The following is a 19,398-nucleotide window of genomic DNA, read 5'->3' as shown; positions in this document are numbered from 1 at the left end:
TGCCCACTTTTAGTCTTATGTTTTATTTATTGGTAAGCAAGCATAGGGAAGGCCATTAAATGTTGAAACTGTGTGCCAGGACTTTGGTGTAACAAATATTTACATATTTTCGGATTCCTGTCCCACGCAGCCTGTAGGATACTAATGTTTGTTTAGTGTGTTTCTGTCCTCAATATTATTATGTTTTGATCCAATCACTAGTGAATCCATCCCAGGAGGAGACAGAATGCAGGCCTCAGAGTGCAGAAGTTGAAGTGGAAGAGCAAGATGAGGATAAGGGAATGGAGGAGGACACCCCTCTAGTGGCCGTTGCACCCGATGCTTCACTCCCAGAAAAGCAGCCCTCAGCCTCCATTGTGGTCTCTGCTAGTCCTGCCTCCCAGCGTTTAGATGAGGTAACAATCATGTGCATTGTTATGTTGTTATTTTGTGAATGGCATTTTTAAATTGTTTTCAGAAAGACAAACATCCCTATTTGATAGTCAAAGGAGCTTGCAAAGAAAAGCGTCTGGACGTCCAGACGCTTTTCTTTGCAAGCTCCTTTGACTACGATGACCTGGATGACTGAGAACCTTCACAGACACAACCCTATTTGATAGTTATAGTGGCAGATTTAACTGCCATGATTCAAAAGAAAAGAAAATAGTATCAGATATGATATAGATGCATGTATTTGCACAAGGCTAATGTTCAGGACTATTATTTCCTCCATTCTTTTGCAGTTTAATTTCTGATAACAAAGTATTGCACATACATAATGTGCGTTAAAGTGTTTGTCATAAACATTAAGTGTGAAAAAAAGTGAATATTTAGGAGTCATCCTGTGAATGAGCACAACACTTTTATTAACTTTATCATCACAGACAGTAAACAGACAGTAAAGTCACAGTCCCACAGTTTTATCATCTTCTGCGAAGCCAATATGAAATCTGCCTTTTATTTAGTGGCTTTATTGGTTCAACACCTCATAAACCCATTTGTTATGGGCATGCAGCACCTCATCCTGCATTTTTACAAGCCTCATTCAGCCTCGGACACTAGACGGCAGACACATTCAAAGACACTCATGCGAAACTTGTATACATTTTTTGTATACATTCGTTTGAAAGGCGATTCCAGTACACAAGTGGAGCAGGCATGAAAAGGATTTTAAACCGACCGAACATTGAAATGTGCAACACAGCCATGGAATATTAATTTAATTTTTTTTCCTCAATATAAAAATTGCATATCTATTGGCACAACAGCTGAATATGAATGATAGAAAAGATCAATCTGATACACAAAGAATTCCAATTTATGCAGATATTTACTATGAATGATCACAATTATGCCTAGTCCTTGTCATTACTCAAATGTCATCAATCATTAGACTCTGTACTGCATGACCATTGTATCATATAAAAGCTATCATACCTCTCAAAGTAAAATAAATACTATACACATCCTCATAGTGAAGCATTTCTTTCCCCAATCCTTCCCATTTACAGTGTGTATAAAATGAAATAAATGGTGCTATACAGTTTCCTAACATTAGATAGCAGTATTGTACAAGAAGAAGATTTTACAGATTATGGCATAGAGAAGTGTGCAGTAATTCGGTGCATCCAAAGCTTGGAAACACATTTTTTTTCCTCACTGCAATGTCCTGCTTCGTGGCTGCTCTCAAGAAGACTCTAGTTAAACATCAATAATGCAGAATGCACACACATACATGACTCAATAGAAATTTATTGGATGCTGCGTATTTATACTGGGATGTCTTCTGTGGTATGGGGTAATGATAAATCGGCAAGCTGCCCGAGAGCAGTGAGATAAATGCCAGAGAAGGGCCAAGTAAAGCTATACATTTATTACTGACTGTAATTTTTCTAACAGTTTGACTCTCCAGCTTGAAGTCTTTCGTAATGATTATCGGACCCACTCAAAACTGTATCATCAGCTCTCGTATACCTCACTTGGGTGGCTGCTGTTAATTACAAAATCATTTACAGCAGAGAAAGTGATAGCTCATTAGTTTTTACTACTAGTATGTGCTGTGCTGTGTTTCTATGCTGGGTTTATGGCAGGAGGCAGCAGGACAGAAAGAGAAAAAAAAATGTCAAAGACCAGTGAAAAAATCTCTTCTGGTAACCCTCAATTTAATGTTATGGCCCACGTAGGAGGCTGGCCTACACTGCATGGGAGGTTTTTTTTTTGGTTTTTTTTTTAAAAAGAATTTTATTAGTCCATCATTGTTCATAGTCCATTGTCCTTTATTATCATCATTTTAATCCAACATTTTGAAGGCCACACTCACTAGAGTGGAAAAGTAATAGCACACTTAAATTTTTCACAATTATTGTTATCATTAATGCACCAAACTACTTATAGTCCTATGTGCACACGTACGCATGTGTAAATGTGTAAATGCATGACTACTAGTGAGTGTATGTGTGTTTGAGTCCTTATGTACTTGCTCTTCCATTTTCTTTGTCTTTGCCTGCATGACTGCACTCACCAATATTTACCTGTCCTTTTAAGGACCATAGTTCTTGGGCCGTATCATCATTTTGACAGTTTTAAAAGCCTGCCTGTAGTTGGTGGGGTAGTACTCGGTCGACATGTTGTGCCACGTTCCCCAGAAGATCCCGTTCCTGACTCCCTTGTATCGCTTGTGATAGTACTTCCCGTTGAGGTTGGCAGACATGCAGGCGTCAAACCACCAGCCGGAGCTGTAGTAGCCGCCGCAGTTCCCAGAGGGGTACATGTCGTTGTCGCGGTCGGGTGTGGAGAAGAACTTCTGGTCGTGGTTGAAGTGCTTGTTGAAACTGAGGGCGTTCCCAGCCGTCCCACTGTAATGAGACATTGATATATAAGGTGTGCTGTTCCAGTTTAAGGTGTTCTAGCAGCAACTGAGAGTGAGAAATATTGCATGTGCAGAAGTGAACCCTGTACCTGTATCCACTGACAGACAGACGGTAGCGTAGGTACTCATTGGCCACATAGAACTGATCATACTTTGCATACTCCCGGACACCCTCAAAGTCCTCTAGCTCGATACGCAGAATCATATCTTTTGCTTTTGTCAGCAAATGGATATGGTCATTGCCCAGCCAGAACTCACCTCTGCAGGATAGAAAGGAACAAAATGAGGCATGCTGATAGATATATATATATATATATATATATATATATATATATATATATAAAGCTCACATACTATGTTAGAATTTCAATTTTTTTAGCAAAATGCATGTGTACTCCAATAGAGGAAAACAGGAGAGGAGGAGAGGAGACATTCTTTTAGTGGGAGTTTAATGCTGGATATTCAGACATGCTCAGAAGGTTGTTTTGAATAATTTGTTTTATATCTGCAACTTTATGATCAGTTGAAATGGGGTCAGATCATCTACTGTGGTCATCATTTCCCTAAGGCCTAGTCCACATGTAACTTGAGTCTTCTTTTGAAAATGGTGCCTTTTCTCCTTCATTTGCTAAGTAAATAAGTCTGCACAAAAAGATAAAAATGAAATGAATGGGGTTTAAGAGCATGCCAAACCAACAGGCAGCATTACCCTGACCTCAAAGCCATAAACTCTTGTTGGCCTTATGAGCCAAAAATGTTGTTTTTGTACTTGTGATCATTCACTACTCTCTACTCCCTGTATAAGGAGTTTTATGTAGAAAGCTAAATAGCGAGCCCAATAACAAAATGGAAAAATGGCTTCTGATAATATTTGCCTCATTTTCTCTGTCTTGTTACATCAACGCTGTCACACAGTTAGAGCAGAATAGATCAACATCGGTTAGATAAGTGACTAATAATGTGCATATTTCTGATAAGTGCATTGAACAGAGTGTAATTCCTCAAGTTGATGAATCTAAATACTTTGTGGCAGTTTATTTAGTGTTCTGCTTTCTTTTGTTTCTTTACTCTGTCTCTTTTACTTCAACGCAATGCATGATGGAATGCAGCACTTGGGTTTTCCACTTTGAATACTTTGGGTATAACAGTCCTTCCTGTACATACAACAGCACTACAAATATGGCAGACTCACAGTGTTATCATGTGGACCAAAGACCAAAACACACAGGAAAAAGTTCTGATCTTTTTTAAATATCTCTATACGTCCCCTTAGTTTTATGCATGATAATCAATCACTGATAATGAAAACAGGTGTTGAACAAACAGTGATATAGAGAACAGGTGTGCATCATTAGCTCCTAAGTACTGAGGGATTAGACTCTCTCAGGTTTTGGTAAAAGTATTCTGTAGCACATGACATTAAATGAGCTCTAATTCACTGGTAAAAGAACAGTATAGATGAACAATTTCCTACTAGCAAGACAAAAAAATTAATACATTGAACAAACTGCTTGTTTTTGTGTATTCTTTCAAACTGTATAGCTTGCAGCTAGTTAGATGAGCATGTGGTAGGCTCTAGTGTAATGAGGGTCCAGAAAATAGTTGAGTTTGACTTAATGCAGTAGTGTGTAGTGCTGACTTAAAATGATACAGGCTTGACATATAACAATGCATGCTAATTAAAAAAGTTGTCCAACCTTGGCTGGACCTGCTTAATGTCACTATGTCACATGACATTAAAAAGAGTTTTCAGTGTCAGTCGTTGCATTTGCAACCAGATACATTATGTAAGGAGTTTGGTTGCAAGCTGGCAGCGTAAACTTTGAAGCTTCTCTGTGAACAAAGAACCTTGCTCTCACTAGCTTAAGGCTTCACTGATACACATGATGCGTGGCACATTTTGTTATTCTAAGAATGTCTTTCAAAAGGGGATGTTTTTGTTTCTGTTATCTGTTGCTTCTGACAGCTAATGCTATTTCTATGGGAAAAGTGTATGGATTAAGCCTTTTATTGGGTTTTTAAAAGGTTTATACACATTCAGATTCAGACTGTAAACAATAACTGGACAGATTCCTGTACTAAGAAGCAGTTTTTGGGCTTAACGTCTGGTAACTTTGAGTTTAATCCTGTGTTTTCAGTATTGCAAAAGCAGTTTGAGTCTTACTATCACCATGGTAACTTGTGCTGCAGACCTAACCTGCTCCACAACAGGTTATGGTCAAGATAAGAGGTCCACATGTATGAAATCACCATCTACTGACCAATCAGATCCTTGGAAAATAGGATCACCATTCCTGGAGGATCGCTTAGACCTTGGTGCACAGATAGTAAGAGGGCCTAAAGGTTTTTCAAAAGGATCTAGGCATCTAGGATCTTTTTCTTTACTCGATGAATCTCAGTAATAAATCTAGATTCTTAAAAGCAACGTTGTTCCTTCACTTTCTTTTACCTTCGCTGCAGACCATAGAACAATAAACCATTTTATTGTTCTATTAGCCTTAATATATTGTTGGGGAACATGGCTCTCAGACATCTAGGCCTCCAGGTGAAAGAATAAGGCAACCACTGTAGTATATACACATCTAAACACTAATTTGAGTGAATGCGTTCATATATTGGAAAGCTCTGGGTTTACTTATGCAGTTCATAACCACCGTTGCGTGACTGCTTAGGCTGATTGCTGATGTTTGAATAAGTGAAGCAAGATAAGGAAAAGATATCCTGGATATGCTGAGCATGCTTTGTCGTAAATTATCAGAGGAATGCCCAATTGTGGGGGAGGAGGGGTAAAGAAAATAACTAACCTGAGGTTCCCAAAGCCTTTCTTATACTCAGCCCAGGTGCGGTTGAAGCTGACGGACCCATTGAGGCGTTGCTGTATCACAGTCCAGCCACCTCCGAAGGACTCCATGTCACAGAATACCTCAAACGTCCCATTGCGAGCGTCAGGTGTCACACGATATATACCGTTCCTCCTCACTTCCAGCACATTGTAGTCTGAACAGTCCCGAGGGGCTAAGATGACTGCATGGGTGGCAGTGAGAAAGAGAGAAGGGAGAGTAGTTATAAGCAGATGTTACTGGATGATATTCAGTAATATTTTCACTTTGGTCTGGCATTGTTCCCTGAGACAGTAATAGAAACAGGCCCTGAGGCTGAGGAAGGCTGGAGAAAAGAAAATGAGATAGGTTAGTAGGAAATCCAGTGTGGAATTTCTCATCCCTGCCTTCATTTAAGAGGAATGCATTCAAACACAAAAACACCCCTTCACCACATTCTTTTTGCCTGTCAGACATCTTCCCCTAACCATTTATTATGTATAAAATAACATTAAAAACAAGCTGATTGTGAAATATGTATTTCACAATATATCCATGCTTATCTGAAATATAGTATTTAGAACCATTGAAGAAACAGCCTCTGCCAGGGGATAAATTCCTCTAATCTCCCCACGTGCTACAACACAGGTCCATTTTGTATACCTTCAATGCATTCTGAGCACTTTTTTTTTACCTGGCCACTTATTCGTCTACCTTTTCCTCCCATCCCTTGTGTCGCATTGCAGGCTACCGAATCAATCCAAAACCAAGGTCCAAAGACTCCTGTCAGTTAGGATTTTGGAAGTGAATGGAACAGTCTTGTTAAAACGTGGGAAAGTGTAAAACTGGATTAGAGAGCCATACCCCCTCCATGCACACTGGCACCTTGGGTCTAAATTGTCCTGACACTGGGCAGGCAGCATGTTGGACTCCTTTTGAGTGTTAGATGCGCTCCATTGATGATACAATGTTCTCATAGTCCTTAATCTCTCTAGAGGTGCAGTAGATTATAATAGTGCTGGGGTAGGCGGTGCTCATACCCCAGCAGTAGTACTGGTATAGGAAGGAAAACAGGTGTAGGGAGTGAACAGTGTTTGTAGAATGAAAAATGCATGTTGCTGTAGATAGTTGTATTTCTATTTTAAAAGGAACTGAACTAGCAGATGGAGCACAAACATTTATTTTGCTCTCTAAATAAGCAACTTCGTTTTCTGACAACATTACACTTGAATGCTTCAAGTGCAAAATAGCTGCAGATGGTAAATCACTCCATATGGGAGTCGATCGCAAGGTTGAAATGTATCCTTGTCACCTTAACAGCTCGGTCGGCATTTGGCAACAAAAGAATTGACCCGTAAATTCTTTCAGTGTCACACTCACTTTCAGCGTCTGACTGCAGTGTCGCCACTTTACATCTTCTTTTCTATTTGTCCCCATCTATCTGACTGGGCAGTCAGTGTCCCGAGACAGACAAGAGTGATCTCCATCTCAGTACGTCTGGCAATGTGCCTGACCTAAATAACTCTAATATCAGCCACTTACTCGTTCCTGAAAAACTCTTGGCTGATGGGCTGTCTATGTGACTGTTGAGGAAAATTAATAGCTAATTGGTCTGGGACAAGGAAAGTGATATGTGTCATTTCTGAAAATGATCCCAAAACAGTGTATGTTTACAGTAAAAGGACAAAGCCCGCTAGGGGATGTACTCATTTCTGAGTTGTTGTTTGTGGACAGCAGAGAAACAGCGTGAGGTAAAAGCCTGGTACCCACATTACTATTCTAACCTTGACAACGAAGGCCCTGTAAACTCATCGAAGCAGCAATTTTAGCCTATGTCATGACTTTTCCCCGCAAATCCCACAGCAGTGAGAAGTCAGACAAAGCACTGGAACATGACTCATATGTTGTTTTGCTCTGAGGGGAAAGTTCAAACAATTTTACCAGAGCAAAGTTTCCCCATTCTTCTTCTTTCTTACTCACTTTTTTGACTGGCAAGTCGACTGACATAGGCTGATGAGTCCCACGCCATATTGACTGACATGCTTTTTATAGATGACATTTTGACAGACTGATTTGACTCTTGGCGCTTTGCCTGTTTGACTTCAGACCACACAAGAGATTCTCATAAAAGGAAGACAATTATTATCAAGAAGTATGCCTCATGTCAACTGAGGAAATGTGTATCGAAAGCGATAGCATACTACTGCTTATACTACTTCAGTTTTGATGGAAAGAAACTAAAAAAAACTGTGCTTCCCTTATGAAGTTGCCCGACACCAAATTTCCAAACGAGCAGTTCTTGATGGAGGACTGAACATCTATTCTCATTTTGTATGATTGAGTTAATGTAGCTGAACAGGGACATGAATTTCTATGCTTCCTGCAGGAGTGAAAGTGAAGATCAGTGCTTGTTGCAAAAATGGAAATTGGCAAAATGAGCGAAAATGAACGCTTAGAGCACTTAGAGTGATAACAGCATCTTGACAAATGTAGTTTTACTCCCTATTAATGGTGAAATTGCAATTCTACATTGGGTTAAATGATGGTTACGGTCCTCACAAAGTTGGCATTTTTTAAAATTTGTCAGTGCAGTTTGTGTAAAAGGCCTACAGCAATTTTTTAACCTGCCAGAAATGCCTTATGTAGCTTTAGTTAAAATGCTAGATAGTTTATTTTTTGCTTCACTAAACACTTTTGACATTGTGGTAAATAACCAGGAAACTCTTATCAGTGAAAGTCTGTTTTACTCTGCCCATTAGGAGCTCGCAGAGGAACATGATCAGCATCTGGTTTGAAAGTTTTAAGACAAGAAAAATTCTAAAAGATGTTCATTTAGCAACTTTTGGAGTAACTTTTTATCGCGATTTCTAATTTGAGTGATCTTGTGAAACACCCTAACACAACGTATTGGTCGCTTTCCTCAGTAACAGCAGCTGTTTCTTTTCTGCTACATTTGGATGGAATTCAGACACCATTAGGCACGGTCTCCTGAGCTGAAGTCGGATGCTTATCCAGTTCTTGACCTGAACAAAGCAGATAGATGTAGAAAGACAAGTGCTACTGACCCTGGGTGCCATCTGTGACTACTGTAGTGTCAGGAAAGCCGCCTTCATTATTACTTGTGGTATTGGCAAGAGATAATGAGCGCTTGTCTTTTTATGCAGTAATGAGCATCCAAGAGCATGACCTCCAGAAGGAGGCAGGTAGGGAAGCAGAGAGAAGGGACTAGGAAAGAGAATTAAAGAGGGGGAGACAGTAAGAGGTAGGGCAATAGAAAAAGAAATATGAAATAGAGGAAAAATGAGGAGAGGGTATAGATGCTTTGAGGATAAATGCATAAGGGAGGGGAAAAATGATCAGGTTTGATGGAGAAAGAAGCAAGTTGGAGAAGCAAACAGAAGAGAAAGGGATGGGATTCCCTTCACACCACTGTTCCAGCTAATCTGCTTAGAAATAAGCTCACATCTGTTTTCTACATAAAAGCCCCAATATAGTGTAACATTCATAGTGAAGTACTGGATAGTATTTGCTTTCTGAAAGTGCCCTGCATTTCTACTGTGCTCGCATCCAAAATAGCTTTTACATCAATGTAAAGTGGGGTATTTGTTTTGCTTAGCTAGTCTGCAACCCCCACTGTTTCTAGATACAATATCGCAGGCTTGTTTAAACGGTCATAAAACTTCCAAGCAGGGAAGCACAGATTAATCTGCAAAATATCGATATCAGCTAGTGTTGGTTTGTTGGCTGATATCTCCAAGTACAACAGCATCTACTGGTGTCAGTGATATTCATCTATTTTGCTCGAATCAATTTCATGCTGGCTAATTGTTCAAAGATAGCGTGATGCTGTTACACTTTAAAGCATTTCACTGTCGATGTGTATCGGCCCAGAGTTTCACTATGTGTGCATTCCTACTTTCAAGTGTGGGTCTTTTTCTGCCTTCCCTTTTTGAGTTTGTGCGTATGGAGAGTAGTGAGGGGTCACTTCGGTTAGTTATGTAAGAGTTAAAGTGAATTCTCACTTTGAACCAAGTTCTATTGCTTCACTCCAGTGCAGTATGTGCTCAACTTAAAGCTATTTCACTCTGTCCATTTGTGCACTGGCTACTCTGAACCAGCCACTCCACTCCAGTAATGTAATGAATACAGTAACCTTTTGGTACGCATTAAGATGATGGAAAATTCCATTTCTCAAATCTAGACTACACCTAAATATATAATATTCTTCATATCAGTAATGGAGGAGAGATGTTGCAACAGACCAGTGAGTGTGGTTGACAAGGACACTGGCAACATAGATTTCACTTTTCATTTCCAAGGAAGAAAGGTCTTGTTGGGTGAAAGTAAACACCCTGACTCTGATTATTTTTGAAGTTGATTATAATGTCCACTCAGGAATGATTGAATACAGCCTATGCCAGAAAATATATCCCCCTGCAACCCTGAACTGCTAAACTTATTTAACCAACAGGGTTTTATTACAATAATAACATCTTTTTTTTAGGAAATAAAAAATTGAAAAGTGCACTCTTGATCATGCTCAGAAGGATTACAAAAATGTATGAGAAGAACAGAAGAGAAAAGGGGGGCGAAACATGAAATGGCAAAGATATAACAGAATAAAACATAACAGAAAAACACATTCTCTTTTAACTGAAAGCCCTTGTCACTGGGAAGATGGAGAGGGCAGATCACAAGATCAGATGAAAAATAACAGGACCAAAGGAATGGAGGGTAAGTATAACAATGTAGAGAATATTATTATTATTAATTATCTTAATAAAAGTAAGCTTACACTGAGGGCCAGTCTGGGCTGGACATTCGGTGGTACAGCTGGAGCTGAGCTTGTTGACCACTCCGGTGATGTTCTCCACCCGCCTGTCCACTATAGCCTGTACATTCTCCATGTTAAGAAGGTTGATTCCCTCCAGTCGACCCTGCAGAGCTGAGATTTGGTTCCTGGCATTGCGCAGGCTGGCTGACATCCTATTCAGCTTCACCTGAGAAAGGCCAGAGCAAGCGTGAAGGAAATTATTTTTGGCACGCACTACAAAGCAGGCAGATTACCGAAGTCACCAGCCTCCTTCATTGTTTCACCAGCCAATTTGAATTTTAGAATGGAAACAAAGTCTGCGTTACGATTGGCTGTCTGCCAAAGTGGCTGTGAGAGTCAATAAGCTTACCAGACGGCAGAAATTTACTGTCACTGGGCTGGTGTCTAACTCCGATTTTCCCACCCTGCTTATTGTACCAGAAATTTTCCCTGGCGGAGTGGCGCCAGGTAGGACTTTGCGTGTCTTTTGACATCTGGTCAGTTTGCATTCCAGCTGGGCGCATCTGACTGGAAGCATGAAACGCGCTTCATACCAGTGTCCCCTAACACTTTCACAAAGCTGCTAAAGATCTGGCTTTCTGACAATTTGCAGGGTTTTAATGGAACAGAGGAAACAGAGGAAATGGTGCAGTGCTACTATTTCACATGTTGTACACACCTCTGTGCTCTACAGATGTAGCAGAAAATGCACGCTGTATTGAACTATACCAAAACAATTTTAGATCAAGGTGAATAAATGATAAATTTGAGCTCAACCAAGTGTATTTGTAAGGTAAATGATTTATTCCTTGGTTCAGTCTTATATCTTTTCCTGTAAGTGTTAACTTTGCCTCTTACCTGCATCTCCTGCATGTTTTGGCTCGGAGCAGGTTTCCCAAAAATTGAACCCGGTCTTGCGGCATCCACAGTAGCTCCAGGAACCATCCCATCTCCCCTCTCCTCTTGGCTGGATCCACCTTGCACCTCCTGCCCCGTCACTTTTTCCCCGGCATCCCCCTGAATCGGGATCTGGTCTGCCTGCTGGTGTCCAAAAACTCCGCTGCCCCGTGCCCCACGGCACTCCTGGCACCCGCTTTTCAGCTTGTTCACTACCTCCTTCAGGCTCTGCAGCTCCTTCATCGTCTTCTCCAGCAGCCTGAACTGCTTGGGCAGCTGGATGGTGAGGGGAGGCAGAGTGATCTGGTAAGGGCAGTCCTCCCCGTCCTCTGCCCCAGAGCTCCCACACTGGCCCATAGGTCTAAGTTTGACAGGGCAAGAAGTGGGAGTACCAGACTCAAATCCCAAATGGTAGGATCCTCTAGAGTCCCATCGCTGGTGAGAGTTACCAGGAAAGTCTGCTGCCTGGCTGATTCTGAGTAATAAGGTGCCTGTAAGCAGGAGACCAGCACAAACGCAAAGTCCAATTGTCCTCATCCTTCTGTGAGATTTTTAAATAAGTGTGTGTAAAGAGAAAGCGTCTGTGGCTGCCTCTGATATGAACTTGGAGTGTATAGTAGTGTTTTTGTATGTGTGTGCATGTGTGTGTGCCTGCAGATGTCCCGTGTAAGTGTGTGGATGTGTGTCCAGTATCTTATTTGGTGTAAGAGAGTGTGTGCATGTGTATGAGTGTAGTCTGCAGGAGGGAAAGAGCGCAGGGGAACTGCCGCTGCCTCAGATAGCTGTGTCATTAATATCAGGACAAGTGAGGGAGGGAGGGAGGGAGGGAGAGAGAGGTAGAGAAAGGGATGTGAGAGAGGGAATGTGCTGATTTTCAGAGGATGGGAGGGGCAGCACTATTGCGTAATGCAAAACACCATATCAACAGCACTGTAAAAAAAAAAAAAAAGATTGGTGGTGGTTGGTAGATAGAGAAAGAGGCAGAGTCCTTTGCCTGCAGTCCATGCATGCTGCCATCCTGCCATATTCTCAAGTCAGCTCATTTCCCCGAAGAGCAGAATGACTCAGTCCACAGGAACTATTCACTCACTGCTCTTTTTTTTTTTTATGCTGTTTTTTTTCCACAGTTTTTAACATTTAAAGACCCCTCGTTGACCTGGTTCAGATTCCAAAGCGTTACTGAAAACACTTGATAACATCCACTGCGCTAAAGTCTCTCAATTGTCTCCGGATGGGCTCAATTCCTGTATATATATGGTTTAGTACCAGAGAAAAGGTTTGTTTCAGTTTGTTTAAGCTGGCGATTTCTTTCACCTACTGAGCCTGCTTGGGATCTTGCAAATTGAGCATAACATTCATTAGAGACTTTTATAAAATGAGTTTCACCTGAATGCTGAGATTTTCTGAACATTGAGTGTGTACTGATACACTGTCGTGATAAGATTTAATTTTTGCACTATAATACACTTGCAGACTACAAACCTACATTAACATGAAGAAAAACATTTCAGTTCAAATAAGACATGGCACTAGAGAGCTTCTATAACCATATCTTAAAGGTGCCCTTTGGATTGTCCTTGGACACAAATTCAAATACATATTCATATTTAGCGTTTCTTACTAAAGCCAATTGTTTGTACCTGTCCTGAATGCTTGTTCGATGACTGGACAGCTGCAGGTCCCCCTGCCTACACAATGTTCAAAGTCAGACAGCGCGCTTGGTTTAAACTTGTTTTTCATTGTTGCACAACTATTTCTATGATTTCCCCAGTACTCTGTTTCCACCTTTCTACCGGTTAGTTAGTTATTTATTTATTTATTTTGGTGTTCAGTTGCTGGTGATTATGAGTCTGGAGCATTTCTGACACAGTGCTTTTATGTGTCATGTCAGGAAATGTTTGGAATAGCTGTTCAATTCTTTTTCTCTAGTGTGGCGAAAATATGGTAATGAAAAGCATGTTTTATGTAACAGCAGGCACGTTACACGTGCAACATTTTACTAAGAACAAAACAGCTTTTTTTTAACTGAAGTAGCTTCACTTCCAGTCAGGGTGAATGTGATTAACTGAAGGTGCTCTTTATTTTACCCACTTAATGATTCATCAGGAAGAAGGTCTAGTTTTTCAATGAAGGAAAACAGAAATGTTATAAATACAAAATCAGGAATTTGCAAGGCTTAAGTTTAATGAACAATGCCTTGGCTGGCACTTCAGCAATATGTTTAGGTATTTATGTTCTCATTGAAAACTTTACCTTGTCTCCTGTAGTGGTGGTGATCACAGAGTAACTTAAGATACACTCCTACCATAATACATCCCTATGATAACGATGGTGTCGCAATACAGTGATTCAGTAGAAATTGTCATTTTCATTGTCATTTTATTATTCAGTTTTGTGTACAGGGTGGGCCATTTATATGGATACACCGTAATAAAATGGGAATGGTTGGTGATATCAAAGTCCTGTTTGTGGCACATTAGTATATGTGAGGGGGCAAACTCCTCAAGATGGGTGGTGATCATGGTGGCCATATAGAAGTCGGCCATCTTGGATACAACTTTTGTTTTTTCAATAGGAAGAGGGCCATGTGACACTTCAAACTTATTGGTAATGTCACAAGAAAAACAATGGTGTGCTTGGTTTCAACGCAACTTTATTCTTTCATGAGTTATTTACAAGTTTCTGACCACTTATAAAATGTTCAATGTGCTGCCCATTGTGTTGGATTGTCAATGCAACCCTGTCCATGGTAACAGGTCGCTGTTACCATGGACTTGTTGGTCCATGGTAACAGCGTTGGATTGCTTAGTGAGGGCGAAACTTTAGAAACTTTGATACGATGACTGCACACAATTCAATTCAAGTGTATTTATATAGCACCAAATCACAAGAGCAGTCGCACTAATTTATGACATTACCAAATTATCATCTACAGAGGAGACCAAACTTTTTTATTAGACACAATCATATTTTATTCGTTTTTATTTATTATTATTTATCTGGTGAAGCAGACAACAGCTAGCTATCGGGCTAACAAAGCTTGCATTTGTGTGAAACACCATTAGCTTGTATGCCCAGTGCATAATCCAACAGTGTCAAAGCAGAAATTAGATTTAAGAGTTAGGTTTTATATTCCTGACAGCTGAAGAAAGCGAGTGAACTGCTATCCGTGGAGGTTTGATGTGTTGAGTTGTATTGGGCTGTCACTTGCACTCACTAGTGAAGAATTGGACCATGTCAATAACTAGGTTATACTTTACTAGACACACACAACACTCGCTATATTATAAACTCTTTACAAAAGGATTTCACTAGAGAAAACGAATTTGAAGATCACCTCCAAAACCGAATCCCTTAAAACAGCGGTCTGTCACTCTATTACAATAAATGTGTAGGAATGGAGCTGAATGAATCTAACCAAACTGCAGACATCCATGAGCTTGCGCATGGTTTTTGTTTCAAAACTGCTATGAAGTCGCCAATAATGGATTTATGAATGGGTTTATATTGTTTATTTAAATATGTAAACAGATCATGACGCCTTTCTTAATCAGCAAATGAACAATACACTTGCTTTTGTATGTAATGAAAAAATGGTGCTGTGGTTATTTTCAGTGGTTTTTGTATGGTCATAATTAATATTGCAGTCATACTTCATCACAAACATTACTCATGAATGAGCCTCCCTCCTGGAGCATCTTATAGAAATTATTAAGCAATGAAAGCCATTAGCATGAACTCTGTAGGGCTCACAGTGACTACATGAGGCTGGATGCTTGGAGGCTTCTTTTTGTGGGTTCATGAACTTGGCACTGATTGTTTGTTTCTGGGACATAGCTATGGTTTCAATTTCTTATGTGATTCATAACCACAAAATGTGCAGTTGTTTTTTCTTACTCATTCTGGAGCATTTTTTGCCTCGTTACATGGCTTACTTCTGCAGAAGTGATGTTATGTTTCTACAGAATAAGTTTAAAACCTGGCACTCCAGGAAGGAAAATGTTCCTGAACAAAACTTCTCCTGACAAAGAGATCCAGCTTGGCCGTAGGCTCCACTCCAGTTCAGTCAGTCGATATGAGGAGATGACGGTAGAAATAGAGAGCGAGAGATCATGTCATGGAATTCATGGCTTTGCCTCGTAGCTATTGTCATTATTTTTCTCCCTGAGGGTGCAGAGTATTAAAGCCCACAGTGTCTTTTTGTTACACACTCCACATACCTGCTGCACTACACACTCGTATTCCTGGAACATTTTCCTGCTGTTCTGCAGCACAGATCACATGCTCGCGTATGTGTGCGGAGGTTGGGGGAAAGATGGACAGCCACTGGATGTGCGTCCTCATGCCTGAGTAAATATCTTCCAGTAATTGTCTCTACCTCACTTCAGAGATGCTTTGCCACATGTGAGCCTCATGCACCCACCCCTTAAAAGCCTCCAGTACTCTCTGCTGCTCAAGATAAGTCTTGGCACCAGAATTAGAGAGTCTGCCTGGAAGCGCTTCAGGCTGCTTCTCTCAGATAAATGCCCAGTTTACAGCCAGGATGTTTGTTCCATCACTGGTGTCATCTGTGCTGCTGACAACACAAATGGCTGTGTAGAATTTAGCGTCAGATCCTTTTTTAAAGTAAATTAGTTTCAATGTCGCAATTAAGTCATTATTAAAGAGTAGTTCAAGACGTATTTTGGGATGATCCACCTGCCACAGTTGTAGTTACACTGATATGACCTTGGGACTGACCCCACCCCCTTACAAAAACCAGAAAAAACAGAAAAAAACAACATTGTAATAAATCATATTAACCAGAGAGTCCTAATCTAAATCATTCACAACATTCATATCTTTGTCCTTTCGGACCTTGGAACGTGGTTGGGTACTTCAAGCAATTTTGACAATAGCCAGATAAACAATTTAATAGGATGAATCTGAAAACATAATCGCCTATCCCTAATGTTTGTAGTCGAGGTGAGATATCAGCCCACGTGCGTGTATATATATATGATCAAAACGTTTGTGTGTGTTCATTGCCGTTAGATTACTTGCTACACAGTCCGACCTGAGATATCCTCAGTTCTGCAGCTCTTTGATACAGACAAGGCTATCCCTCATTACTCCCTCCTCTCCACCAACCTGGTTCTAAAGATAAGCCCGGAACAACACCTGTCCTCTGTTTCTATCACCGTTACACACACACACACACACACATACAACTCCCTTTGTGAGGAGAGAAATTTCACAACTCTTGCAGATTATTTCCCTTTCGCAGTGCTCTTGACCTGATATCTTCATCTGCGCTGTGTTTTGTTTTGCTGGTTTCCAAAGTTTCCCAGCTGTGTATTTTTTTTTTTATCTTAAACCTTTATTAATCATTCAAGGATTGATTGTCTTCAATTGCTTGTAGTTATCATCATATATGGGCCATTTTCAGTGAATGCTCTTGATCTTTTGAGATTGGCCATAGTTTGATGTTTGTTTGTTGTTCTCGATAAAGTGTTCTGATTTTTTGATATCTGCTGCGGCGATAAAGGTTTATTCACCCCAACTCGGGATGAATCCTTTTACGGATATCGGGAGGTTGCCCTTTGTTGTGGTTGATCTCAGTTTTTTTCTTTTTCGTTTCATTTCGGACTATTTTGATGTTTGAAGATGGAATCTATTGATTTAGCTTTCAACTTCTTGGACTTAATTTGTCACAAGATATATTAAAGAAAACTGCTTACTGGTCATAAGATTTGTTTTTTGTTCTGTTTTTCTGTTTCCTAGCAGTTTTATCTTTTTGGATATTGAATCTGGGGGGAATGGGGACAAGAGGTTTCTGCAGGATGTGATATTCTATTAATTTGTCCTTTTGAACAGGCAGCTCTGGGTGCAACCAGATTTTCTCTGATAATGACAGCTGAGCTGGCAAACCCTAGCAGGAGGGTTTGAGCCCGAACAGTCTAAATGCTGTTGTAGCTCCGATATCTTTCTTCATTCTTAATTTCATGATGATGTTAAACTAATATTCTTTTTGTGTTCTTTAGTTGTTGTCAATGGGCAGAATCAGCCAGACCAAAGCTGCCAAACTGAAATCTACCTACAAGCTCCTCCATGATACCTTGAAGAGGTATGTTTGATAAACCAGGTTTTTTTTTTTTTGTGTTCTACTTTGGAATCACTTTTTGACTACAGTGACATTTCCTTGGGCAAAACGAGCACTTTGTCAGATCCAGTTACGCTTCACTTGTTTACCCTTTAAAATCTTCGATGTACTTTCAGAAGAGAAGAGCAGCTTTGTTTACGTTAATAGAGAATTGTAGAATGCAGGTGAGGAAGTGTGAAGAGGTTACAGACACTACAACTGCTGTATAGGCTGAAACACTTGTCAGTGAGAGAAAATCTTCAAGACATATTTCTTTTCCACTGTTATTGTATCCTGATTTGAACACTAGTTCTGATTAAATCTAGTGCTGTCCTCGTTAATCTCGTTAAAATGACGTTAACGCCATAACCTCATAACGCAGCAACGCTGCACGACGTCAACGTGTTAGCGCAGTTAGCTCGTTAACACACGGGGTGATCCACGTTAACCCGCTAACGCTGACAGCACTAATTAAAACATTTCTACGTTTAGTTTCTTGGGACAGCTGATTATGCATGTTGAACTTTATTAGCTTAAAAGTAAATCAGTGACAAAACTAATTACGCCCCAGGATTTAACAGCTTATAGACCCACCTTTAGCAGTAATAACTTGAAGCAGTCATTTTCACAATGACTTTATCAGCCCCTTACATCGTTGTGGAGGGATTTTGGCCCACTGTTCTTCACAAAATTACTTCAGGCACTGATTTATGCATAGCTCTCTAAAGGTCCCATCACAGCACTTTAGTCATGTTGAAGTCTGGACTTTGACTGGGGCTTGAGATTTTTGACCTGTTGCCCAGGCCCAGTTTAAGCAGTTTAAGCCAAGCTTTGGCTGTCAAACGGCCAAAAGATTTTTCTCTAGAAACTTGTTTTTTTACAGAGGAGTTCATGGTCCACTCAATAACTACAAGGTGTCCAGTATTATGTACTGTAGCTGCACAAAAAGCACAAATCATCACCCTTCCACCTCCATGCTTGACAGTTGGTATGAGTTTGTGCTTTTCTCCAAATGTGGCTCTGTACGTTTTGTTCTCATCTGTCCAAAGGGCATTGTTCTCATATTCTTATGATTGTTGTTCAGATTGAGCTCTACAAACTTAAGCAATGCTGCCTATGGTGTCCTCCTGGCAAGCCTCCCAAACAAGCCATGCTTGTTCAGTCTTCTTCTAATTGTGCTGTCATGAACTTTTAACAGGCCTGCTAACTGAGGCCTGAAGCTGTTCGGCTATTTTTTTCCACTGGATTCTCTTAACAAATGATTGTGTATAATAATTTCTGATCAGACCCATTAGGTTTATATAGATTTAAAGCTCACTTATTCACAAAGAGTCGGCACAGCAGGTTGCGTTTTGTGATTTGGCAGATACCCTTCTTGATGCAAACCTGAAAGGGATTTGTGTCTCCTCCTGTGATCAAACTGAGCCTATTTTGCTTATTAGGTGAATATGTAAACCACTGCACTATGGACCTAGGTTTAGAAGGATTTAAATGGATTTTGCTAGCTTAAAACAAACAGCATTAATAACTGCATTATTAACTGACAGCAGAAAACTTGGCATGTCCTCGTGGAGATTATGTGATACTGAACTGATATTTACTGTTTAATGACAAAATAAAACCACACATTTAAATCACTCTTCCATACAACAGTGCCCAGGATTCTGAAATCCACCTTTTAGAAGAGGCAAAGAGGTGTCGGGCTGAGTTGAAGAGGTTTCAGGTGGAGTTGGAGCGGATAGAGGAGAAGAGCACCTCTGAGGAGCCAGGAAGTGAGGTCAATGAACTGAGGCAACAGCTCCTTCAGGCATGCAATGAACTAAAAGCAGCTGAGGAGAGAGAATATAAGGCACAACACCAGCTAAAGTGGTGAGTGTATATCTGTGTGTGAGTGTGTGTG

At 40.3% G+C, this 19,398-nt stretch overlaps 2 protein-coding genes across 3 annotated transcripts in view; one reads left to right on the top strand and one right to left on the bottom strand.

Annotated features, from left to right (window-relative positions):
* ccdc146 (coiled-coil domain containing 146) overlaps positions 1-19,398 on the top strand; it is a 63,719-nt gene that overhangs the window by 798 nt on the left and 43,523 nt on the right. For both annotated transcript variants that reach the window (XM_085436202.1, XM_085436201.1), the window contains exons 2-4: positions 202-395; positions 17,401-17,483; positions 19,152-19,367. In XM_085436202.1, coding sequence (XP_085292328.1) covers positions 202-395; positions 17,401-17,483; positions 19,152-19,367 — 493 coding nt within the window. The remainder of the gene's footprint in view (positions 1-201; positions 396-17,400; positions 17,484-19,151; positions 19,368-19,398) is intronic.
* Positions 823-12,163, bottom strand: fgl2a (fibrinogen-like 2a). The gene is made up of 5 exons (XM_085436900.1): positions 11,339-12,163; positions 10,463-10,667; positions 5,653-5,872; positions 2,938-3,108; positions 823-2,834 (listed from the first exon to the last, which is right to left on the bottom strand). Exons 1-5 carry the CDS (start codon positions 11,912-11,914, stop codon positions 2,519-2,521), a joined length of 1,488 nt encoding a protein of 495 aa, XP_085293026.1. The 5' UTR covers positions 11,915-12,163; the 3' UTR covers positions 823-2,518.

This window comes from Copadichromis virginalis, linkage group LG17, assembly GCF_057382275.1.
Source record: "Copadichromis virginalis isolate Kocher_CV1m ecotype Utaka linkage group LG17, C_Virginalis_male_GT1.1, whole genome shotgun sequence".
Lineage (NCBI taxonomy): Eukaryota > Metazoa > Chordata > Actinopteri > Cichliformes > Cichlidae > Copadichromis > Copadichromis virginalis.
The sequence above is the reverse complement of the archived record's forward strand: the minus strand, read 5'-3'. Positions and strand labels throughout refer to the sequence as shown.

What these genes read in the sequence shown, in the direction of transcription:
- fgl2a (XM_085436900.1), bottom strand. Translation starts at nt 11,914, where the DNA reads ATGAGGACAATTGGACTTTGCGTTTGTGCTGGTCTCCTGCTTACAGGC. An exon ending in AGCCCAGACTGGCCCTCAGT is followed by an intron (nt 5,873 to 10,462) that starts GTAAGCTTACTT and finishes CCACCCATGCAG; the next exon opens with TCATCTTAGCCCCTCGGGAC. An exon ending in CTGTCTGTCAGTGGATACAG is followed by an intron (nt 2,835 to 2,937) that starts GTACAGGGTTCA and finishes GTCTCATTACAG; the next exon opens with TGGGACGGCTGGGAACGCCC.